Source organism: Ziziphus jujuba, chromosome 5, assembly GCF_031755915.1.
Source record: "Ziziphus jujuba cultivar Dongzao chromosome 5, ASM3175591v1".
Lineage (NCBI taxonomy): Eukaryota > Viridiplantae > Streptophyta > Magnoliopsida > Rosales > Rhamnaceae > Ziziphus > Ziziphus jujuba.
In genome coordinates this window covers 24236819-24263703 of record NC_083383.1, presented here as the reverse complement: position 1 = coordinate 24263703, position 26885 = coordinate 24236819, and the positions used below count along the sequence as shown (strand labels likewise).

Here is a 26885-nt window from a genome sequence, read left to right as displayed (position 1 = left end):
AGACTCAAATAAGAGGTGATGCGAGCGTATGGGAAAAGAGGGGAAGAGGAGGAGGTAGGATTGGTAATTCATACCGGCACATCGTGTTTCTATTAATTTGTTTATTAACTATGTTGAAATTGCTCAACCTGAATTTAATTTGTTTATTAACGGTATTAGAAATCGTTAATCCAAACATGATCTATTTAATAAATAGGTAACCTGACACGACCATATAACTCTTTTATTAAATAGGTCAATCTGGATCAACAAAACTGTTTACTTGAAATTGACCCATTTATACGAAATTAATCCATTTACATTAAATTGATCCATTTACACAAAATTAATCTATTTATACTAAATTGATCCATTTACACTTAATTCATTTACACGAAATTGACCCATTTACATAAAATTTATCCAATTAAATAAATTATATCGTTTAAATTAATTATTTCATATAAAATAAAAATACTTTAGTCATTAATTAATCTAAGACTAAACTATATATGTAAAACTATATGATTATAGTTACAAATTTACAATAATGCAATATATAATATGATAATATAATAATCTCATATAATAGTTATATATATAAATGTATATATAGAATAAAGCTAATACTACTTCCCTAAAAATAATATAAAAAATATTTTATTAATAATCATATTATAATTTTCTACATCTCCAATACTTTTAGTCATATTAGTTTTTATTTTTTCAGTGTCCATAAATCCATATATGTATTAAACATATTATATTTAAGTAAATAAATATTATTTAATATTTTTACTTTTTAATTTTTTTAATTAATAAAAAAATCAATAATACAACTTTAAATAAGTTTGTAATTTAGTAATAAAAAAGTATTAATTAAAGTTTTATCAATAGTATATTTAATACATTAAAATTATAATTTAAACATATTACAATCGTATCAAGCTGGATTGACACATTTAGTTAAGTGGGACATTTTAAATCAATTTCGGTTTAATGAATCAATTTGAAATTAACATATTTAATTAAATTGATCAATTTGGATCAATTTCAAATTAAATGGATAATTCAAAATTTACATATTTAATAATTGTATTAAACAGATTTATCCAAATTTGATCCGAACTTATTTATAATAAAATTAAACTTGTTGATTTCATATCATTTTCAAATTGTGTTACTGTATCATAATCTAAATTACCATCTCTAAAAAGAGCGAGATGATGGGTAGGATAATCTAAATTATCATCTCTAAAAAGAGCGAGATGATGGGTAGGACGGAGAAAAGGATCTTAAATTTATTTTTGGTGTCTTCCTTATTGATGATGAGCTTATTTATATAGAGAAGAAAGTGGGGGGAAAAGAGGAAAATGATTAGTGGAGATAAAAGAAGGAAAAAATGGAGTGCAAAAACAAAAACCACCAAATTTCTAGGTGGAAAGATAAGAAAATAAGAATCTTAACTATTAAAAATCTTATGTAAATTTTGGGTAATCAATTCAAATATGCAGATGAGAAATTTTTTTGAAAGACCAAAACAACCTTTAAAACACCCATGCTGAAGATTTCTTTCAAAAACTACCCTTGGACTTGCGAGAGGCATTATTTTTTTATTATTACACAAAAGAAAAAAAAAATGTGAAAGAAATCAGACCCCATAATACCCATAATATATTATATATATATATATATATAACCTTCTATAATACAGACTCTTACAAAGATGATATTTTTTGAAAAAATCGTAATCAATATTATTATACAAATATGATAATCTCTTCAAAAATTATCATCTTTGCAAACGTACGTACGATAAAAACATGCGAATGTTGCACCATAAAATTGTTATATATAAATATACATACATACATACATACATACGTACATACAAGCTATTTTCCCACACCATAGAATTGTTATATATACATACATACATACATACAATTTTCCCAAATCCTAAACCTCCATGTTGGTCAAAATTGTTGAACAAAATAAATAATTCCAAAAATTACACTTAAACCCCTTTACTATTACTTCAGGAATACCTTTGTCTTTTGTTGAAAGTTAAGCAAACACCCTTTACATCTCATTTTTGTGCAATATTATCATATTTTTTGGATTTTTCACATGTAATCTGCCAGAATTTCTTGTAAATACAGTTAATTATACTGTAATTGGCATTTGCACATTTTTATGCACTCAATTTACATGAATTATAATTGAAAGACTATCATGAGTGAAACAAAAAGAAGAATCCACATAAATCTCATTTCTGCACAATTTACATGCATCATATAAAACATTATCCAAACCAATTTCAAGTATAAATTAGAGACTAAACAAAGCATCTATCTTCCTTCTACTATAGTAATTATTCTTCTGTTTGTGACAAGTCTACCAAGTAAATTATTTTATGCTGCAAAAACAGTGTAAATCTCTATTTAAAGGCATTTGAAACAGAATAAAGGAAGTCCAAGAAGCCAGTGCCCTTAAGAATACCTTTACCAGTCAGAAGTTCGAAATCTATCAATACCAGGAAGCCAATTACAGCTGCCTTCCCATTGATTATTTCATTCCTCCCGGTAAAACCAAACCCTTCTGTTTCCTCATCAACAACCATTCTTACCTGAAACACAGTAATATTAATTAAACAAATACATCATAAAACAAGGCAAACTTGATTTTGTGCTTCGACAAAATACCCAAAAGAAAAATTGAGCCGCTAAACCGACAGGTATGCAGTTACCTCATCCACATTGACATCAGCTGCAGTTACACCTGGTTGAGCTTTACCACTAAAGACAATCTCAGCAGATCCATCAGATTGTAGACCTTTTACACTTATATAGATATTTTCTTCATCGGTTTTGACTGGATAAACAAAGAGTGACCTCAAGGCAGGTGTAAGAACTCTTAGCACTGGGTTTTTTGGATACCATTCCTTTATTGCTCCTGACTGGAGATCAAATGTGCTATCAGTTGTCGGGCAAATTATACAACCATCCTGCCATAAAGGAAACTTAAAAGATATCAATTGATATTGTTTTTAGAACCATATGTGGAGAAAATGAACCACCTCAAAGGATATGGATGTTATTGCTAAGTCCTTTTACAAGTTACTAGTCTACAATTATATAGAATTCATACACATAAATAAGTTTAGCAACATTGCAATCATATTTTGTTATCCACCAAATCTAATCAAATTATTAGCCAAAGTATTTTAAGAGGGACACTACTAAAATATCATTCATCCAATAAAGTTTATAAAACTAATATAATCCTCTTCATTCAAAAAGCAGTGGTTAACATTCATTCGATCATAATTTAAAATCTCCAATAACAAGGTTGGCAAAATCACTGTCGCATGGCATTGTAAAATCCAAGAAATAGTCATTTCAGGTAGACATATTAATAAAAATGCAATCTAAATAATGGAAAAGTACGAAAGCTTGGAGATAGAAAAAACCAAGGTGGTACAATTTCTGCATTTTCTCTTTGACTGTTAGATCTCAAGCTGGAAAGCGACTCCGAAATCCAGTCACATCAAACAAACATAAAGTTGTCTGCCTATGCTTTCTTTCCACTAGTGTTGGAAAGTGAAAGACAGAGGACAGAGAAAGAATACAATGAGAAATAGTAAAGTTAAATTGCGTTTCACTTGCTCCCACATGAAGAAAAATCTTGTTTATTGCTCACAGATCTTAGCTTTATGGTCCCAAATTTCTATGAAAAATTGTAACATCTTATAAATTTGTTTTCTCAACTTTTGCAAAATGTTTCAAGTATTAAAGTAATAATGTCAAGCACACACCAGATATTCACACCTACTTAATTGGTTCTTCTAAACTTTCTAACTAATAAATAAAAGCGGTTGTAAGACTACCTATGAATTCTCGGTTGTTGAAGTTATGTATTCTACACTTAACATGTTAGATATACATATATATATATATATATATATGAGAGATTATCTAGAAACATAAAGAAAATTATCAAACATACTTCAAGAATACTTTGCAAACTGAAAAAGGGGGCAACAAATCTTTTAAAGTCTCGAACCACCTTATGATCTATCAGAATTCTGCTTTTCAAGTGAGATTGATCACTGATCACTACTAATCTACTGGTTTACTCACAAGTTTCCATCATATAACTTCCATTGCATTCTTCATATAATTTGTCTTCTTGATTTATAGAATTGCAGAAGTGCTATATTAGCCAATTCATAAAGGGGACAAATAAATCAACAGATTATGGAAGTAGAATTGCAGAAGTACTATATTAGCCAATTCATAAAGGGGACAAATAAATCAACACATTCTGGAAGTAATCATAAAAACCATCAACCTCTATCTATTATATAACTTCAAAAGTACAAACATGTTCTTCTAAAGCTGAAACATTCTAGTAGAATAGTTTTCTTCATATGCTTAAGCAAAAATTGTTGTGAGAAGAAGAATATAGCATAAAAACTAGACCTATATATATATATATATATATATGTATGTATATACGCACACACATTCTACAATCTCTTTATGTTTTCATGAAAATGTATAAGAATTTTTATTCTGTATTCCCATTTCATATTCTTTACAGATTCCATGTTCCAAACACAGTGCAAAGGTTCTTTCTACCAAAACACATTTTAAGTATTGATAAAAAAAAATAAATAAAATAAAAAAGGTCCAATTACAACCCCACATTTCAAAAACATGATATAACTACCCGTTTTCTTTCTTCTAAACCAATTTACAAACAAAAATTCCATAAAATTCTAAGAAAGTCTACAACTTTCCCGAGCAAATAGAAAAGGGCAAAGAAAAAACCTGGGTAAGCTTGGCATTAATCAATCCTTCAGTGTAAGCACCCTCAGCAGGGGACCTATTCTCAATAGCATAAACCCGGTCCTTGTACCAGAGCAACAGTATTTCCTGGCCGTCCTGAATTATAACCCGCCGTTCTCCCCTCGGCAAAGCCGCCAACGGCACCACCGGAACCCAGTTCTCTCCTCCACCGCCGCCACCACCGGACGGCGAAGACTCTTCGGCCACCGACACCTCCGTCGCCTTGCAGATGGTTCTACGGCAGTAGGAATTTGAAGGAAGGGCAGACCTTCCATAATGGAGATATCTATGTGCAGACTGGTAATTCGAAGTCAGTGGTAGGGAGGGGAAGAGAGAACGGTGCGGAGGGGTAGAAGGGTAATTTTGGGGCAATGCAGGGGATAGTGTTGAGAATGTGGTGGTGGTGGCCATGGAAATGGAAATGGGCAATGTGTTTTGTGGTGGTGGTGCTGAACAAGAAGAGGAAGGGAGAGAGAGAGAAAGAAAGAGGAGGGAGTGGCAGAGATGCAAAGCGCGTCAGCATCGTCGCAGTCCACAGGAAGTGGATAACAAATGAATATGACTTCTTTTATAGAACTCTCGGGTTTGGGCTTCTCACTAATCAGCCCAACTAAATTTGAGTTTTTTTTTTTTTTTTTTTTTTTTTTTTTGGGGGGGGGGGGGTCTTAATTTTACAGTGCTGAGGTACAGAACTATGTAACCCCAACTATATAAACCCATTATATTTAGGATTTTTAGCACAATGTCCACGTAGCTTCACTGCTTTTGTACTTTATTTTCTATCGTATCGAGTTAGCAATATTAGCAAATATATCCCTAAAGTTTGTAAACGGCGCAATATCTGTCCAAAGCCTTCGAATGGTGACCTTTTAACTATAAAATTGCATGTGCATTATATGTGAAGAGGTTCTTTAATTAAGGATATAATTGAAGTTAAAAAACCTTAGTTATGGTTAATATAACTTAGCTCCTAAAAAAATCACAATATGAAGATATTAGATCGAGATTGCACTATTACAAATTTCAAAGGTTGTTGGTACTCAAATAATACTATATGAGATAAAGTTTAAAAATATGTAAACTATATGAGATAAAGTTTAAAAATATGCAAACTATGTGAGTTATTTTTGCTAAAAACTTTTTTTATTTAAGTGAACCCTTATATATATATATATATATATATACAAATGAAACTCAATAACAAGCTAATTAAAATTTATTTTACTTTTGATAAATGAATTTGATAAACAATTTGATATTTCTAAACATTTTTTTTTTAATGTCTCTGGCATTATGCTAATTTTATGAGTTTAATTGCATACAACAACCTTACACTTTGAGGATTGTGCTAAAAGAGTTCATTTACTTTCTTTTTAAGCATGTTCATCTTCCACTTTAAAAAAATATCTAAAAGGGAACTCTATTGTTGGGTTAATTACATTGAACTTCCTGGATATTTTTTTTTTAATTACAACCGCACACCTTCAATGTTTTCATAATTACATTGCACACCATCGAAATTTTTCTTAATTACAACTGGATACATTTATATTTCCATAATTACATTACACACTCTCGAGATTTTTCTCTTAATTACAACCGGATACCTTCATGTTTTCATAATTACATCAGTCTTTTTTTTGACAAAATTTCATCTATAACAATGTACTTTCTCTCTTATGTGGCAATTAAAATTTTATTAATTGTTATTTGTATATATTAATTAAACGTGGATTTTGATTAATTTGAAAAATAAAATTTTTTTAATTTGAAAAGATTTAAGTCCAACGAATAGTGAATACAAGAATAACTACTAATTTTTAACGGCATCCTTCGGGATGCTAAAACATAATTTTTACATTTTCTTTTTATTTTTTTTAATTTGTTTTCAAAACTTGTTTTTGAGTCGTCCTTTGGAGTTGTTCATAGAAAAATTTAAGAAGTTAGCCAAATATGAAAAGATAAGACTAGTATGTATTTTGCAATAAATGGATATGGGATTTTAAGACTAAGATCGTTAATTATACATATATATATATATATATATATAAAGTTTCTTTCTGTATATAACTATTAAAAGTTACGTAGGCTATCCATAACTATAGAATTTTAAAAATGTTTCTTGCACTTTACGATATTTAATATGATATATAACAAGTTCTACAAAAAAAAAAAAAAGGAAAATTAAGAAAAAATTAAAGAAAAGAAAACAGCTACAAACTAGAATCACTAGAAAAGGCCTAATTTATAAAAATATATAATATCACAAAGGTGATCTAGTTATTCTTGTACTTACTATCCGTTGGGCTTGAATCTTTTCAAATTAAAAAACTTTATTTTTCAAATCAATCAAAATCCATATTTAATTAATATATATAAGAGACAATTAATAAAAATTTAACTGTCACATTAAAGAGATAATACATTTTTACGGATGAAGTTTTGTCAAAAGAGAGGCAGATGCAATTATGAAAACACGAAGATACCCGGTTGTAATTAAGAAAAAAACCTCGAGGGTGTCTAATGCAATTATGGAAACATAAAGGTATCCGGTTGTAATTAAAAAATATCTCGAAAATATGCAATGTAATTATGAAAACATTGAAGGTACCGATTGTAATTAAAAAAAATTTCGAAGGTGTTCAGTGTAATTAACCCCTATTTTAATTATTTTCTAGTTTTTGAAAAATTTTGACATCAAATTGTCGCTAATATCCTGTATTATCTATAATTGTCATGTGGACATTTAAAAAATTATAAAAAATTACCTGAAACATTCATTTCTAACTAAGTTCATCCTTTTTCCACAATAAAAATTATTGTGTTTTTGTAATATTTTAAAATTTTTGAATTGTTGGCGTAAGAGCAGGGTTATAAGAAAGTCTTACACAAGAATCGTGGCAAAATTTGTTAAAAGTTAACAAAAATTTATTTACCAAAAAAAAAAAAAAGCAAAAACAAAACTTTAGAATAAAAAAATAAAAATAAAAAACTATTTGACATTTTTAACGAAATGCATAGATGAAATTGCTTAAAAAATATGTGCAAAGATTATTTTGACAGCGCCCCAAAAAAATAGAGATATTTTATGCAATTATTACAAGTTCATAACAAAGCAAATTTTGTTTCATGCAACAACACTAGCACACCGCCAACTTTATTAATGACCCAGTAGCAAATAATGTGATAATATGTTATTGACCTATATTCAACTTTACTTATATTTAGCTTAATTATATTATTGTTTTAAAACATTATTTATCATAGTTGTTAGTAAATAAATGGCTAATTAAACAAAGTTGACGGTTTGCAATGGAACACTACTCTTTGTCTCTACTGTTTCAATTTTCTAAAATGATTGAGAAAATATTATAAACTTTCCTAGGTTCTTTGGTTTAATTGTAAAGCTACCTCGGTTTTAATATATATATATATATATTTATATATCTTTATTATCAAAAATATATAATATGTATTTGTCACTTAATTCATTTATCTTGTTTAATTTTTGTCATTTGAAGGTTGTAAAAAAGCTTACTGATGAACTTTGAATGTTCAAAGGAACTTATTGACGAATCAAATTCAGCCCTAGCTTTTTGTTTTCACGGCCATAATATATATATATATATATATATATATATATATATTGCTATTAAAATTGTTTACTAAATCCACACACTTAATGTCATGTAATGCTAAATTGAAAACTATTTTTAAATGTTTACAAAATGATAGCGTCTCATTTTGATATATATATATATATATATATATAAAATTATTTTCTCTTCGCCATTACAAATCACTATTGTAATACTAATTTATGGTTTAATTACATTATTAACTCTCAAAACAAAATAAAATAAAATAAAATCATTTAAATATGTTTTAATTTTTTTAAAATAAAATCTAAATGCAGAAGTAAAATAATCTATAACATTTATGAGTTCGACTAATGATTATTATAAAAATAGAATGAAAAATTTTATTTTGAATTTTTTTTCTTCTATGTCGTAATCAATATATATAATAAATATGATCTATTATATAAGGATGTTGTTATTTTAAGGTTCTTATGACGTCCATCCCATATAAAAAATTCTGTATGGATAGCTGAAAACATAGACATTTATACATAACCAAAAAGGAAAAAAAAAATAAATAAATAAAATGGCATTTGGGGAGTCTAGCCAAATTCAACACAAAATAATACAACACCCTCTTCAACTTATTATTTAACATCAATAATTTATTTACAAAAAGAAAATCAATAATTTCGACCTTTAAAAATACTATCTCGATGATAATCTGAGGTGGAAAGATCACCTGCAGTAAAATTCACGTTTGAATATACAATTCCATCCGTCCGATCAAGCCTGGATGCATGAGTCACGTTTCACTCTACAGTCAAAAAGCCTTAACCATTATTCATAAACTTTGAATACAGAAAGTTGTTTAAATTATGGAATATGGGACCCCAAATTCTGCAACTTGCAAAAGGAAGGAGATGACTGGCTTCCATAGTCATACTTGAAGGCTATATGTGCATATATATATATATATATATATATATGTGTGTGTGTATATATGTTGTTTATGTAGTATATAAACTACACGTGCGAATTACAAAGTGAATATACCACAATATCAATTTCTTTTTCCTTTTTCTTTTCTCTTTTTGCAAAAACCCACAATATCAAAATAGCAATAGAGAAAATTATAGCAAAAATAAATAAATAAACAGCAATAGAGAAAAGGTACAAATTCCACAACAAAAAAAGTGCTGCCTCTCGCAACACGATTCAATAATTAGGGATCAATAAATTTCACTCCTTTTAAGCTTTGCCTTTTTTCTTCTTTTTTTTTTTTTTTTACTTTCTCTTATATATATATATATATATATATAGATATAAAAGCTTGTTTTACAAATGATTTTAAAGTAATTTGTTGAACTTTAAACTTCAAATTTAAAGCACTGCAATTTAGATTTTAATTTTTAATTTTTTATAATGATAATTAATGATTTCAATTTTACGTTATCTATTAAAATGTAATATAATTCAATCTAATTCAGACATTTCAATTTTAATTTATTATGATTTCAATAATATAGTTTTAATAATAATATAAAAAAAAATACCAATAAGTTTTTTAGCAAGTCACTTATTTTGAACATTTAGCAATTATTTATTTAAAAATTAAAAAAAAAGTGTAAAACCATGTAACAATAATATGCAAATTATTAAGGATAACAAACGCCTAAATTATCCTTATAAGAATAGAATAATAAAATTTTATCCCAAAAAAAAAAAGAGAATAGTCTAATAAAAAGCCATTATGTTCTCACCTAAAGATTCAAGTTCCAACCTTCATACCAAAATTATTAAAAATAAAAAATAAAAAAGGACCATTTAATTTGCCCAAACCAAAAAATAATAATTGTCCAAAAAGCATATTCCAAAAATTCTACCTATCCGTTGACGTGCAGTTCCTATAAATAGCCTCACAATTTCACGGCCATTTTCTCGCAACAGCCTTTTGTTTTTTTTTTTTTTCCCAACCTTTCTTTCTTTCTTTCTTTCTTCTTCTTCTTCACTTACTGTTTCATAATTTTCTGTATCGAAAACATTTTTGTTGTAGGAATATAATTATGGAATGAGAAAATCCGATTGATAATATTCCTGTGTGTGAGGCTGTTGGGTTTTGGTGGAGATCATCTTTAATCCAATGGACAGCCTTGAAGAGATACTTAATTCTATGTTTTTCCACCACTGTAATTCAGATGAATCATCCAATCGCAATTGCTTCCAATATCAATCCGATGATGATGAATCGCAAGACCCAGCAGAGAGGAACTTCTACTGGGAATCCCAGCGCGCCCTTCTTCAGGTAAATTTTTCATATTATATTGTTTTACCAAGAAAAAAGTGATTAGTGGTTCTGAAAGAATGAATTTAATTACTTAATTTTAAACCAGAGAATTGATGTTGGGTATTTCATATTGTTCTTGGTTTTGTTTATTTTTAAAATTCGAGCCTCTTCAGTAAAGGTGTGGGTTGTAAGTATATTAAAAACTATTCTTCTATGGCGATGTGCATAATAAATGTTAAAAGCTAATGTAATTTGAATATTGTAATGGTGCATAATAAATGTTAAACTAATGTAATTTAAATATTGTAATATAAATGTTTACTTTTAAAAATTTTGTAATTTTGTAAGATATTATCTATTTTTCATAAAAATTAAATATTTCTTAAAAACTTAGTTTTTTTTAAAAACATTAATAGAATATATAATTAATTAATAATTATTAATAGCTATCGATAGCAATTATTTTACATGATGCTGTTAAAAAATAATTTTTAATTTAAATATGTATTTTTGACATTTAAATATCAATATTGTCAATTTTTTTTGGCCACACATCCAGCAACCCACAATCAATGCTCTTAATTTTATTAGTGATTAATTATTTGAATCGGTTTGCTTGATATTGAACTCTAGGTGAGATAGATATTTAAATCAAACGAATGGCCAACAATGAATTAGACAAATGAATATTGAATATTAAGACAAAAAAAGAAGAAGGGAATTTTGGAAATAGGATATTTTGCCTACTTACTGACCCACTGCCAAAATAATAATTGGTCTTTTTTCTTCCATGCGTTTGGTTTTTTGTGGACCATCAATTGCTACAAGACAAATATGAAGTGGATTGCTAATGTTAATCTTTCAAAACTAAACATCATCAAAAGAAAGCGAAAGACAGCAAAATCTTAAGGTTCACAGAAACCCAAAAAAGAAGAAAAATCTTTTAATTGACTGTTTCATTTTTTGTACTTTACCTTATTATGTTTTGGTCTTTATTGACACTATATGAGCTCATTTTTGCATCAGAGTTTTTAACTATTCTGGTTGAATTATGTAATATTCAGGAGGTTTTAGAGAGGCATAGCTTGACAGGAGCAAAACTTAGGCAAGAGATTACGCAAACCATAGAGAAAGCAAAATCAGATAATAAGTCAAAGTTGTGCAATTGCCTTAAGCCCAAAAAAATCGATATTGTTGGCTGCAACAATTGCTTGAGACGAAGAGTTGTGGACTTGCTTTGTGACAAAGGATTCACTGCCACTCTATGTACATCAAAATGGAGGGACACGAAAAAATTCCCGCGAGGTAACTTTAGCAAAAGGGATTTTTTTGGGGTTAAATATTGATAATTTAATATAGTGTCATGGCATTTATATAAATTCCTTAAATTTGAAACTTCAGGAACACATGAGTATATTGAAGTGATTGGAAACATACCGAGCAGAATAAAACAAGTCCCATTTCTGGTGGAAGTGGAGTTCCGGGACCAGTTTGAGATTGCAAAAGCGAGTGAAGAGTACAAGAAACTTGTGGGGCAGTTGCCGGAATGTTACATTGGAAAACCCAACTATCTAAACACCATAGTCCGGCTGGTGTGTAAGGCGGCGAAGAGGTCGATGAAGGAGAAGAAAATCCACATGGGGCCGTGGAGAAAGAGGAGCTTCATGCTGATGAAATGGTCGCCTTCCTTTGAGAAATGGGCATTTATGGATTCCTCCAACAAATCAATGCCAAGACAACCTCATGATTCTTGCAGCTTGCAGTGTGCTGCACCTACAGCCGTCGTAGTCACATAATTAATTAGAGGATATCAATAGAGTTTGGAAAATTTTGGCTCTCTTTTTACCACAAAAGTTTTGCTAGTATACTTGATGTGAGGATCTACATATATAGGCAAGCCCCATTCGAAAAGCTGCTATATATAGTTATTTTGGAGTATAAAAATATATAAATATATGTATTGTAATATGAATATAGAGCATTTTTACCTCTGCCTTTGTGGCGTATTTGAGTAGAAATGGTTTTGTAGCAAGAGAGATATAGTACAAGATTGCGGTGTGTTAGAACAATGATTATGGAGGGCACTTGATGAATCTCAAATTTATGTAAGCATAAATTTTGTGGATCTGATTATATTTATGGTGTTAATGAATCTCATATTTAGAAGAGGCTAATTTTGGGTGCAAATCTTCATGCATATAAATAGAGAGAGAAAAATTTTATACCGTAAAGACTTTGTAAGGATTGTATGGAAAGAGATTCTTATGCAACTCTTATTTGATAATCCATTTCAACTAATTAAGCTGCAATGTTTATGTTGAAAGTGCTTATACACTATCAGAATGTACGACGTGGCAGATACTAATACTGGTATCTATATGCATTAATCATATGAAGTCGATTATATAGTGTAACGGTTTCTTCCTCTTTTTTTTTTTTTTTTTTTTTTTTTTTTTTTCTTCCTCCTCCTTGGGACATGATAAATTGGGGAAGAAAATAATTTAACGCCAGACCTTATCGGTTGTTTACTCTAAGCGCCATTATAATCTGGACTATCCTTGAAAATATTATAGTGCAATAGATTTGTAGTGTATGTTTTTCATACATATATATAGTTTTATAATTCGTCAATTTTATTAGAATTGATAAACGTACCCAAATAATCAATAACAACCAGAAAACATATTATTACCCCAAAAACAAAAAAGGGGGAAAAAAGAGAGACAGAATCATACTAAATAGGATGGGAGACCCTTAAAATTTTTGGCTATAAATATATATTTAGTGGTGGATAATGCTTAAAGTTCATGATCCGGTTATTATAACTCATAAGGACGAAGAAGATTACGAGGCAAGATGGAATTTATCGATTACAGCAAACTGTTAAGATAAAATACCTAATCATAGAGGAAAGGAGGACTTAACTAGGCATATATTGTTGGGAAATTAAATTAAGAAAGAAATAGAAAATTACTATGATACACTGTATCATAGTAAAAGTAGCCAGGATTAGAAGAAGAAGAACAGAGGGAAAAAAAAAATAATAATAAATAAATGAAGAAAAAAAGAATTACTATGATACAGTGTTACATACACTAAGCATACAAAATGGAAAGGGAGGATGCAAAAATATATTAACACAACAGGTATTTTAAAAAAAAAAAAAAAATGCTGGAGCTTAATCTGAGGGCTACAACCTGTGAACTGAATCGAGATCCCTCAGGTTCTGACGCCTCGAAAAGACGATGAAAGAATCCGAAAGAGTCCGTCTGGATTATCAGCATGCACCTGTTAAAATTTTAAGAACAAAATGAGCATTTCCCAGATCCAACTTAACTTCAAACACAGGAATAATTTTCAACAAACATTTCCATCATTTAATCAAAGTGTTTCACAGATTAAAAAGCCTAAAGCATGAATAATTAACTATGTTAATAGAAAGATAAAAGAAATGGTATCGTCTATTCCTATTGGCATTGTGTTTGAATCCTACCAACCCCATATTCTTAATTTTCTGTGCTGCAAATATAGACATAAAAACTAGGAAGCAACCTACCCAATGGCCAGCATCCTCAAGCACATGCATTTCAACTCCACCTCCCTCCTCTGAAGCAATCTCTTCAGCAGCATGAATCCTCTGAATGTCTTCGAGTGACCATCGGTGCAAACTTCTTTCTGCCTTCAAAAAATTCACATGTACTCCTCTAGGTACATCCTCAACAATTTTCCTATTGATAATTTGAAGAAAATTAACTAGTCAGTGAAAATGGAAACATTTCAATTAGGGAATTCATTGTTCCTTCAGTATGAAAGATTGATAAATAAAAATTATTTTAAAGGTGCAGAATTCCAGTGCAATGTTCAGAATAAGTAAAATTAATAAAAAAAATAATAAAAGGAAGGAAGGTGATTTCTAGTTGACACTTTGTGATCTTTCTAGGCTAGTAGGTACAGCTTACTTTGCTAGTGGAGCAACCAACATTGTTATGAATTGAAAAGTGCAAACTATATTTAAAACTTACAAAATAATGACAAAATGAAGTTACTACCATAAATTTGTCTTTTCATAAGATTGATACATCTCAGCAATTCCCTTGAGATCAAACACCCATGAGAAGTTTGATGATGGTGACAAACCAGGAGGGCTAGTTGGCCGAAGGTTAGTAACCACTCACTGCATGTGATCAATATATAACAAAAATAGAAATTAATTTATTACAAGATTATGACATCAAAAGCAAATCTAACAACAAAAAATAAATAAAAAGTCATTTTAACATATATTTTATTAGCTTATATCCAACCGAATATATCTATATAAAATAGTTGACACACAAATGCAGATTATGTAAACCAATTAGTTTTAATTATGATATCAATTCTTTACCAGTTTTCTATTAGACTGGTTGACTTGATACTTTCTTTTTTTTTCTTTTTTGGTAATAAGGTTGAGTTGGTACTTACATGCTGACTAATTCTGTTAAACATATTGACCATTATACATATCCTTTTATGCTCAATCCTAACCCATTTATTGCATGTCCTCTCTGGATCATTTTCTCATACGTGGATCAGGTCGTAAACAAACAGACACCCTTAGTAGAAAACAGGTTTAATTCATATGCATAAGGGACCAAACTTTAAATAAACTTAACAGGCTAATACTTCCAGAAACAGTCTGGATATTCAAAGTTTACCTGTGCCACATCTTCAGAAAACCCTTCTTGAACTAGAGCAGCCACAATATCATGCTTTGAAGATACCTTCCTTGCAGAATGATGAGCAATTTTACAACCAATGCCCACAAAATTAATGAGGATGAATAACAGTTCATGACATGCAATCAATGATATGCATAAAGAAGTCTAAAAAGTGCAAGCACAGTGAAGTAAGAAACTAAGCATATTGCTAAATTACAACAATGAGTTACTGAGTAGCATTATTCCAAAAAGATTGATAGTGGCATTATTCCACATTTTGCAGGGAATAATCATCCAGATGTGGGGGGGGGGGGGGGGGGGGGGGGGGGGTGGGGCGGGGTAACAAGAAGAAAGGAAAAGAAAAGAACCAAAAACAAGGGATTAACAATTAATTATGAATTCACCTCCTTTGGCAGTGTACTCAGAAAAGATATTAGCTCTGAGGGATGGTCCTCCCCATCTCCACCAGGTCGAACTTTCCCAGGAGTGGCATCTAGAACCCACACCTATAGTAATCATTTACAAGAAGGAAAAGAGTAATGAAAAAGTAGAAAACAATTAAGACTACGACACAAGTATTTCGTGCAATCAATTTGAGCTTTTTAAGCCAAACAATTAGAGCTTCTAATTGAATTTCCAAAACCATGAAACTAAACCACCCACTCAAACCCACAACCGTGTACACATCCCTAACAAGCCAATCTACCTCCCCCTCCCAAACGGAAACCCACACATAGCCACCCAAACACATATACCAACACATGAGCTCAAACCCACAACCACGTACACATCCCTAACAAGCTGATCTACCTCCCCCCTCCCACACGGAAGCCCAGACATAGCCACCCACACACATATACCAACACATGCAAAAGAAAATGAACCTACCCACACAAAAAATTAGAGCTTCTAATTGTAATCCCAGAAGCATAATATCATCATCTACCCACTCCACCACATGCATTCACGCCTAGACATATGCACAAGTGCACATACATCCTTGCCCCAACCCCTCAGCCACTCCCTTCCCTCTCTCACTACACAGAGAGGCACCTGGAAATCTGCTGATGCTTAAACATTCAACATCTATACAATTCTAACCTAATGCCAAAGTTATAAACATACATTTTCATCATATCTATGTAGCCATGCAGGACGACAAAACATTCAATGTAAATATCACTCTCCCAACTCCAAAGTCTTTGTCAATATTCAAAGGCAAGCAACTTACCCTGACTGGTCTTGCAAGAGGTTTTGCAGCTTGTTCCACCATGCTTAAGGCAACTAAACATAAAATTAAAGGAAATACGCAGTGAGAAGCACTATCATCAAAATTATAGTAAATCCAGAGTTCTGTTGCTCTCAAGTACTGTTTTTGCTGTTAACTTATAAATTAAAGTGAAATACCTTTTCCACCAAAACTATGACCAACTAAAACTCTGGGTGTTATTCTCAGCTGTCGAACCTAGATACAAAGAGGTAGAAAAAAATTTTCAGACAACATAACATGGAATATATCATTAATGATGCATGAAAGTTGCATTTTACTTTCTCATTTTTGAAGGGAAAGAGGGCAAGAAATAAGAATTTCATATATAGAATAAATAATATAGAATCTTAGTCAAATACCAATACTATCAATCACAACATGTAAGAAATAATGTAAACGTATGTAAATGGGTTTAGAGCTGCAAATTCTGTAAAAGGGAAAAACTTGCATACATAAATCCTATCTTAAATAATCATAGTACTTCACTATCAATGCTATAATAACTGACATAAATTTAATCATATATAAATGGCTTAAATGCTGCATATATTGAATGTTCTTGTCATATAGCCAACATTAAGTTATACGCACTAGCTTCAAGACATCAAGAGCACTAGATGCAACAGAATGGGGCCCCCTCTTCTTTACGGAGGCTGAATCACCATGACAGCGGAGGTCTACTAAGAGAAACTGTGCCAACATAAACATAAGGAACAAGTAAGATTCTACAACAAGGCATAAGCTTAAGAATTTTATCAAAAATAAAAGACATTCTATTTGGAAAAGGAAGAATAACAAGCACAAACACGGAATAATACCTGCCATGTTGGAAACTCTTGTGCTAACCTTCGAGCAAAGGTCCCTATAAATATATGATACGTAAAAGATCAGAAAACCATTTTGTACTCGCATGGAAAATAAAATTTAAGTTTTAAAGCACAAGTGGAGAAAAAGATCCTTAACAAAAATCAACCCAAAAAAAAAAAAAAAGAAAAATGTAAGAGCAGCTGAAGATACCACGGTGACAAGTACAAAGTTTCCTTTAAGGAAAAAACAAAGAACATATTCTCGAATTCAATAACATATTGAAGAAACTGAAAATTTCTGGAAACACACCAAAACATGTTTACACCCCAGGAAACAGAGTATAACATATTATAAATTAAATATGTGATAAGACTTGATAAACTTTAAGGAAAAGGCAAAAGGGATCTCCTAAGAAAATAACAAAAGTGAAGGGCATCCTAGAAAAACAAAAATAAGATTAAAAAAGGAGAGGAGAAGAGAAAAACAGAAAAGAGGAAAATACTTAGTTTCCCTGTTCAAAAATATTTTAGAATTCTATAACATGTTTCAGTTCTGTAATATGTTTGGAAATGCACCAAAATCTGTTTTGCACACAGGGTGATAAAAATTGTATAGATATTACATGACTCGATCAACTTTTTAAAAAAGGAATCTCCCATGAACATGTTAAAATGAGAGGCATCTGAGGAAAATAAAATCAGAGTAAAATAGTGTTGGTGAAAAAATTATCAAGATACAAATGCATAAATATCTTCTGCTATTATTCATTCTAGTTCGGAACAATTTTAGGAGAAAATGACACTATCAGTATTGTTTAAGAAAGTATGGAAGTGCAAGACACCTACCCCAATTCTTTCGGCTACCTAGAATGCCATGTAGAAAAACAGCCGTTGGTGGATCAGGAACTGATCGATCCATTACAGAACTCCATCTAACCTGCACGTGGAATTGTTTAGATACAATGTACAATTACAGTCTTTGGAGAAGACCTATGAAACAGTCATGTTATGTTAAATATAATATCTATCTTACAGGCTAAAAATACAGAGTCACCTCCACCTCCTAACAACTTAAGCTTGTAGAAGCAATGATAAATAAACATCGTATCAAAACTGGATTGTTGCTGCTTTTGTATTTGGATTCTTGTAACTCCATTATTATTAATTTATCACATTGCGCCTGTAATGCCCAATGTTTGTCCCGTAATTTGATAAGGCTACAAGATGCAATTATTTGATGGACATGAACATGAAGCAGAATTTTAAAATAATGCATTGCGTTGGTTTGACATAGATAGTTGGACCAACCTTCTAACCGCTAAAGCATGTAAGACTGATGATGGCTCGAATAAAATTTGCATTACTAACAAAACAAAAATCTACTCATATGAGGGAATTTTTCAAAAGGGAGCAATTTCATGGTATAAAACTTTACTCCCCCGGTCAAGAAGGAAAATCTTATTTACCCCTCAATATTTAAGAAATGCTTTGAGAAATTTGAATTGAACTCATTTTTTATCACCAAGTTAAAATTAAACAAAAATAAATAAATAAATAAAATAAAATAAAATAAAATTAGAGAGAGACCTACTACATACCACTTGCACATAACTGAGTTAAAGAAAACAGAATAGCATTTAGATTTTGAAAATTTAGCTGCATTTATATAATCTATATAGAGATTAGTAGCTTGGAAAACCAGAAAACTTACAAGAGCTCCTTGAACAAGATCATATGCCTGCAAAGAAACATCAAAAAAATATATATCAAAAACTATCTGAATTCGAAAGTAATTAACAAAATATAATGCAAATTTTATTACAAGGATCTCAGAAGACTTAAACAAATCTCCACTACGAGCAAGCCTCTCGTCTAATAACGCCATACGAACACCTCCATGCTTGGCTCCCCCGTTTAAGTTTCCCTGAGCTAACCGACAGCTTTGAAATGCATTATCCTACAACAACAACAACAACGGAGATTAGGGACAAAGCAAAGATCGTTGCACTTATATTTGAAAAAATGAAAAAATAAAATAGAATAAAATTTATAAAACTAACTTCGGATCCTATGAATATAAATGCAAGAAAAAAAAAAAAAAAAGAAACTAACAAACACTTCGAGATATATATATATATATATATATAGCGTACAAGGCAATGCAACAGAAGAATCTGAACAAATCCGGAAGCAATAGCAAACAAAACATGAAAGACGCAAAAAAGAAAAATTCAAAATCTCACTTCACTTCTGAGGAACGGAGAAGAAAGTGTTGCCGGAAACTTGGTGAGCTTGTTCTGTGGAAAACGAACGGAGCAACCGCCGTGACCATACGCTGGGAGATTCGAAATTGCCGACATTTTCCGTATAAACGACGACGCTTGACGTGGAAGCTAGAAGCTTAGAGAGAGAATGAAAATTGAGGAAATGGGAGGCGGAGACACCGAGAGAAACGGCGTTCTCTCGGACCTCACTCCATTTTAGAAAATCAAAAAGACAAAGAAGACCCCCGACTTTCTCTCAGGAATCGCCAACAGCCTTTTCTTTGTGTTTCATCTGGGCGGTGAGCGACAAAAGACTTGCCATGGAATTACGGAACTGCCCCTGCCTGCCTTTCACTTCAGCCAGCCAGCCAAGTGTTTGCACCTACTGCCAGGTGGACGGACGGACGCGGACATGTGGTTGCTGTCTCACGGCTTTTTGACTTGCTTTGCTTTCCACACGTCAACTTTATTTTGTGTGTGTGTGTGTGCGCGACAATTGGCCAATATAAAAATATTATTTGTCCATATTAATTGGAAATTATTTTAGTACTTGATCGTCCAAATATTCAAAGTTAGTTTTCTAATCATATTTTTTATTCTTAATATGTCTATTAGATTGTTTTTTTTTTTTTTTTATTTACGTTGGCTAACAAAAATATTTGTTTTTTCTTACTAAAAAATGGAGATGAAATGATTTTGTATGTCCATTATTAAAATCTTTTATATTTCGGGATTAATTATCTTTATACCAAACTTCTAAAATCTTACTATGCACCCTAATTTATCATAACTTTACTCTCACTTTGTCACAGTTTTTTTTTTTTTTTTCTCGGTTGATACACTTTGTTACAGTTGCTAAAACTCAAGAGACTCATTGCTCAATTTTAAGAAGAACATACTTTACAATTTGTTTATATGTATGTATTTTTTATTAAATGCTTCAATTTAATTCATTTTTTGCTGCTTTTGTATAAAAAAAAAATGCTCTTGAACTATTATTTTAAAGTTCATTAAATTTTTAAGTCAAACTGCATTATTAGATTTTAACTGATAGAAAAATAATACTTTAAGGGGTAATGTAAATCGTTTTTTGGCATAGAGGACAAAGTACAAAAAATTATATAGCTGAAGAGGTAAAATGTAGTTATCTCTAAATAATATTTGGTGTTTAAAGCCTGTTTGGCAAGGGATTTTTGTAAAGAAAACGAACAAAAAAATAAAAAATAAAAATAAAGCATTTTCCTTTTTTTTTTTTTTTTTGGTTAAAAGAAAAAGCGCCAGAAATAAAATAAAAAGGAAAACAGAAAGAAAACTACACTTAATTTTCTAAAGGCAAAAGAAAAGATGCTTCTTTTCACTTTTGGCTTTTTTTTTTTTGCCCCCCTCTATATTTCCTTGCACAACCAAACATTAGAAAATTTATGTTCGGTTTTTCTTTTTACCTTTTTCCTACCTAACAAAGCCAAAAAGTAACACGTTGAAGAGGTTTTTATAGAAGACAAGAATAATCCAAAGCCTAAACTAAATAAGCAGAGTTGAAAACTGAAAAGTAATGCTTTGGCATAGAGACTGAAATCGCACCAAATATCTACAAAACTTGCATAAAGAAACAGCTCAGCAACACGAAAACATTCTTTCCGGAGCAAATTAGTATGTAGGTTCATCTGCAACATTATAAACCATCAGCTTAAACTACCTTTGCAGATTTAAAAAGTTTCAGTGTCCATTTTTCAAAAACAAAGTGTAGGATGTATAAAAAGTAGCTAAAACAAATTCAATACATTAATAAAATTAATAAAACAATGTAAAATAAGAGGGTCTTTACCATCACCATCATCCTCCATGTTAGAATGATCTTCATCATCGTCAAAGTCTATGTTCTACAAGATGATTATGCAGAGAATTAATGTTTTTTTCCCTATGAATATGCACATAGACATGACACCAAGTTTGATGATAAGATGGAATCGACCTACCAGTACCGACCATTATATGAAAATGATTCCATGAACTAGAAATAAGTCCCCAAAAAAGACAAGACAGAGAGGTGAAAAAGTTAAGATAATTGTAAAAGATATCTAGTTTGGGAACTTTTTGATAGATAGTTCATATCTAACATACTTGACGGTAAATGACTTGTCTAAACTTGGAAGTACTAAAAATTGAAGCAACCAAGATACTAATAAAATGAATTATATATTGACATTCATGTTTAGACAGTTATAAGACACAGAAAAGAAACTTTCCAAGTCTCTTATCAGTTGCAAAATGCATCATAGCAGCCAGGTAACGATCTTCTGAAAGCCCCCACCACCAACCAAAAATAAATAAATAAATAAATAAATAAATAAAAAATAAAAATAAATAAAAAACCTCCTCTCAGATTTTGGAAGTACTTTCAATATTCTTCATCAGAACACTTGCCTCCCATATATATATATATATGGAGATTTTGATAGAGCAGTTGGGAATTTGTTATCAAATAATAGTGCTGTATGACAATGAAATTAGTGTAAACAATAAAATAAAAAAACTATATTATCCTGTAAGAACCTGATTGTAATCATCACTAAGCTCTTCTTCTTCTTCTTCTTCCTTTTCTTCCTCTTCTTCTTCATCATCATCTTTTTTCTTCTCTTCACCCTCCTGCATTTGTAAAAGCATCAACAACTAAATCTATCAGGAGACAAAAATGATCAACCAATAGCAACAGCAAAATTAACAGCCACAAACAAAATACGATATTGTATATCAAGGTGTAACCAATGTAAAAGCCAATGAGTCATAATCAGGAAGAGAACTTCTAGGATTCTTTTACTAAATAAAAATGTAGGTAACAATGGATAACCATGAAACCGGTCTTTACCTTCAGTTGGAACATTTCAAACATCTTCTGCATCCCTGCAATTGAAACATCTAAATCAGTAGAGTTTCAAGATCCAAAAAACTTCATTGTTGAGATCAAACTATCCACCAAACGATAAAATGGTAATAATTATTGAAATTAAAAGCACCAAATGCAATTAGATAAAAATATAGAACAAGGGAGAAAAAAAAAAAAAAAAAAGGAAAAAAAGAGCATCCCTTCTCATCATACCTATATCTGGATTCCATCGAGCTTTTTTCCTGCTACGCTGCCCCTGCGACCCCTTCATACCTAAAATATCATTAGATTCAGCAAAGTCTCTGAATGTAGGCAGGATACATGTAAAGGGTAAGCTCGAATTGTTTCAATGAACATTTGGAATTTTCAATTTTTGATCCAAATTCTCTAAATTTTCATATATGTTCCATAATCTGTTTGCATACCTGCAGTCAGTTCCAGAGGAAAATTTCGAACCTCCAGAGTTTGAAAGAGAGAATCACGTGTTACCTTGTTCTTTGGTTTGTTCCTGTCGGAAAATCTTTCTACCTCAGGCATTTCTGACACGATTAAGTAAATAATCTTTATTTTCATGTTCAAGTTTATATTATATAGAAAAAACTAAAAACTGATTTTATTTTATTTTTAAGTGCTTGCTATGCTCACTCTTTGAAGTTGTCTCCTCAAGATAGTAAGGAGAGACTTTCCAATAACTTTCAAACTTCCAGATTTGACAGACTAAGCTTGTTTCCTCAACCTCATTTTTAATATCAGGTAGATCAACATCCTAGAAAATGCACAAAATGAAATACCATATTAATATGAATAGCAATACCAATGCAGCCAGTGAATCGTACCAAGAAATGAAAAGGTTATGAAAACCGAGAAAATTCACAAAAAGCTTTGCAGATATTCTACAGATTACAGATTTGGCCATTGTCATCAACCATACCTCTGTGATTGTTTCGCAGAGCTTTTACATAAAATATCTTTTTTTCTTTTTTTCTTCTTTTTTATTTTTATTTTTTATTTTTTTTAAATTTCAGTTACCATATCCATAAATTAGTATTAGTTACCAAATACCAAGCACTCACATATATGAAAGATATACTATTTCATCTTAAAATTGATTACAAACTGCAGGAAATTCAACTACCAAATACAAACATTTCTACCGAAAACATTTTTTTATATTTTTTATATTTTAACAACTTTAAAGCTTTGTAATTCAGTCACAGAGCAGGACACAAACTCACAGGAAAAAGCTCGAATGGTCCTTGCTTAGCATACCGAAAATATCTTCCACGTCCTCTTCCACGACCTCTATATGCCATTTACCTGAATAAACAAAATTGTAAATGCAAATCACTCATACATACAAAATACATACATACCAAATTCACGTCTTCACCATACATACATACCAAATTCAAAACCTATAATTTAAAAAGACATTAAAAACGTATTTTATATGAATTTAATAAAATATTAAAACCTATAAATACTATTGATGCAATTTTCTAAATTTCAAAACCTAAAAACTAATAAAGAAAGTTTTTGTTGATAACATCATCAATTTGATCTTATATATAAGATATCATTTTTCTCCAACACAAAAAGTTCGGTTCTTTTAACACAACAAATCAAATCCAGTAAATATAGGCTTGTGCTTGTGTTTGTGTGTGTTTTTGTCTTCGTGTTTCTACTAGAAATAAATAAATAAATGATAAAAAAATCACGAAGATAGTTACTAAAATGCCTACCTTCAATTTTATTTTATTTTATTTTTTTACTTTACCTTTTTAGCCCCATCAGCGAGTGAGGTTTTATTAGAGATTCCACATCAATATAACCCCACTTAAATCCGAAATTATTACATAGAGACGGTTAGTCTAGTGGAGCGTTCTTTAAACTCGGATTGTTTGAGGTCATGGGTTCCTTCACATTCCTACTCTTCCAGAAAAATAATTTTAAACTAGTGGTAACAAAGAAACAAATAAGAATCTCTCGTTTCAAATAAGAATAATAATATGACAAAATTAAATTTAGATTTAAATAATCATTCAAAAAACCAAAACAAAATATAAAATAACATTGAACTCATTTATTTTATATTAGCTGTTTTGATTTTATACTCTCTTTCTTTTCTTTTCTTTTCTTTTCTTTTTCCCAAAGTACTTTTTTTTCTCTTCCTATTCCCTCAGACAACCCATGCCCCCGGTAGACTCAAACCCGGCCAATAGCCTTGGATGGTGGTGTTCGTAGCAACTGAGATACCTCATTCATCTTTTTCCCAAAATACTTGGGGTAATATAATTGCATAACAAAATATATATTATAAATACAATTGGGGTATATTTGCTTTATTAAACTATTGAAATAATTTTTTATTAACAAAATTGACACTAGGGTTCAATTTTCAAAATTTTTCAATAGTAAAGGGATTATTTGCTATTTAAATGGTTGGAGAGGTTATTTGTAATTACTTAATATGATAGGGAATTATCTGAATTTTGTTCTTAAATCATGAAAACATTTACTAGTTATCAAATGATTCAAATGTGAAACATTACGCTGAAACCTTTTATCAAAGTAACAAAGTATGTGATCAAAAATTTGAGTACTTGTTTGGTTCTAATAGTCCACCTTTTCCAAGTAAATAAATAAATAACAATAAAAGACAATACAAATAATATTTTGAGATACATCATCAAAATAATCACTGACCATAAACACCTCCATTACCATTTACTATTAGTAACTTTTTTTTCTTTTTTTTTTGTTTTGAAATAGCTACCTGTAACTTTTTAAAAGAGAAAATATGAGAATTTACACTAAAATGCTACTAATTTCTTTCACAAAATTATTGAATTAAAATTATAATGACGGGTCTTCATTCATACCAATATATATATATATATATATATATATATTGATATGAAGAACCTAATAGGCTTATTGGATCTATAATGTATGTTTTATTTAAATAAATTATGTTTTATGTAAAGAATAGTTCTAAGTTATTTGTGAAGTTTTTGATTGAGGATTGGTTTGTTCGACAGAAGCTATGCAATGTAGATTTAATTTAGATTATTTTTTTGAAAGGGTGACCTTAACCTAATAATAATAAAATAATTTAGATTAAATCAATAAAGGGTATTTAGCTACTAAACCTTACATAAGCCAAGTTGTGCTAAACCTTAAACCTCTTCATCTTTCAATTTCGCCCACTATTTAATCCAAGTAAACAGCCTATTCATTCATCTAAAGCCCTTTAGCCAAGCTAAAAAAACCCACTTCTTTTGGCCCATTATTCCAATTTCAACATGTATATATATATATACATATATACATATATTTGCTTTGTTAAGTCAACTAAATATACATATATATATATATATATATATGTATTTTGGCCTCATTATTTTAATATATAAAATGCTTTGCACTATATATATATACACCGAACTACTACAGAAAGAGCTAGTCCGCATATTTAGAGCGCATCCCTCACGATGTTATAATTTGATATCAATTCACGACGTAACAATTTGATGTCAATTTAATCAAAATGCATGTTTTAGATAACCCCTTTTTCATTAAAAAAAAGAAAAAAAAAAAAAAAACCTTTTTCTTCTATTCTTTAAACACTCTGACCAAACCCTCCTCTTAAAATCCTTTTATTCACCAACTGTCAAAAGGTCACCAGCTTTTAACGAAAACAAATCCCTACTAATTGTGATTTTGTTTCGGAGTTGATGTTTGCTATTGAATACTCAACATCACTTTTTCTTTGAACCTATCTTGGAGCTTTCCTCCACAAATTGGAGATGAGCTATGTCCCCTATTCTTTTTGGTCAATGGTTTGTTTGCCTTTATTTATCTTTTTTAATTTGTTATTCTTTTTCCTACTAGTTGGCATTTACAATCCACCTTATATTTGAATCCTTGTTGAAGTATTTTACCATTCTTGCATATCCATCTAGCATTGAAATAGAGAAGGTATTGATGAAATAATAAAAAAATGAACTCTCAAAACTAGGTTTACGTTGAAATTGTTAAAGAGTTTGAAATATTAGTAAAGTAATTTTGGAGTTAGTCCATAGTTATTTTGTATTTGATCATAATTTTGAAAGCATCAAACACTTTTCACTTTTGTTTTTAAGAGTAACTATGCTTTTAAAGAAACTTTGTTGCTCTCTATTTCAATTTGCCCTTTTTTTTTGTTTTTTTGTTTGTTTTTATTTCATGAATTCCTCCTCCATCTATCTTGAACCAGAGT

At 30.4% G+C, this 26885-nt stretch overlaps 4 protein-coding genes across 5 annotated transcripts; 1 reads left to right on the top strand and 3 right to left on the bottom strand.

Annotated features, from left to right (window-relative positions):
* Positions 1 to 2219: 2219 nt before the first annotated feature.
* On the bottom strand, positions 2220 to 5382 carry LOC112490628 (uncharacterized). 2 transcript variants are annotated; one of them, XM_048476349.2, is made up of 3 exons: positions 4815 to 5382; positions 2729 to 2938; positions 2220 to 2608 (listed from the first exon to the last, which is right to left on the bottom strand). In XM_048476349.2, the coding sequence occupies exons 1-3, from the start codon at positions 5241 to 5243 to the stop codon at positions 2420 to 2422; spliced, it is 828 nt and encodes a 275-aa protein (XP_048332306.1). In that variant the 5' UTR covers positions 5244 to 5382; the 3' UTR covers positions 2220 to 2419. The 2 variants fall into 2 exon arrangements, with proteins under 2 accessions (XP_048332306.1, XP_048332305.1); XM_048476348.2 differs by having other exon boundaries at positions 2729 to 2986; positions 4815 to 5380.
* A 4972-nt stretch (positions 5383 to 10354) lies between these two features.
* LOC107421321 (uncharacterized) lies at positions 10355 to 12874 on the top strand. Its single transcript, XM_048475855.2, has 3 exons — positions 10355 to 10718; positions 11765 to 12005; positions 12102 to 12874. Exons 1-3 carry the CDS (start codon positions 10557 to 10559, stop codon positions 12494 to 12496), a joined length of 798 nt encoding a protein of 265 aa, XP_048331812.2. The 5' UTR covers positions 10355 to 10556; the 3' UTR covers positions 12497 to 12874.
* Positions 12875 to 13714: 840 nt separating this feature from the next.
* Positions 13715 to 20028, bottom strand: LOC107421319 (uncharacterized). The gene is given in 13 exon segments (XM_016030538.4): positions 13715 to 13988; positions 14257 to 14428; positions 14750 to 14874; positions 15398 to 15463; positions 15805 to 15906; positions 16632 to 16684; positions 16808 to 16865; positions 17262 to 17360; positions 17489 to 17532; positions 18323 to 18413; positions 19188 to 19214; positions 19299 to 19433; positions 19720 to 20028. Coding segments are annotated over 13 exon segments (1158 nt in total). The 5' UTR covers positions 19837 to 20028; the 3' UTR covers positions 13715 to 13919.
* Positions 20029 to 22378: 2350 nt separating this feature from the next.
* LOC107421313 (uncharacterized) lies at positions 22379 to 23937 on the bottom strand. The gene is made up of 6 exons (XM_060817303.1): positions 23860 to 23937; positions 23261 to 23390; positions 23050 to 23163; positions 22838 to 22897; positions 22579 to 22641; positions 22379 to 22416 (listed from the first exon to the last, which is right to left on the bottom strand). The coding sequence occupies exons 1-6, from the start codon at positions 23935 to 23937 to the stop codon at positions 22379 to 22381; spliced, it is 483 nt and encodes a 160-aa protein (XP_060673286.1).
* Between the last annotated feature and the right edge of the window lie 2948 nt (positions 23938 to 26885).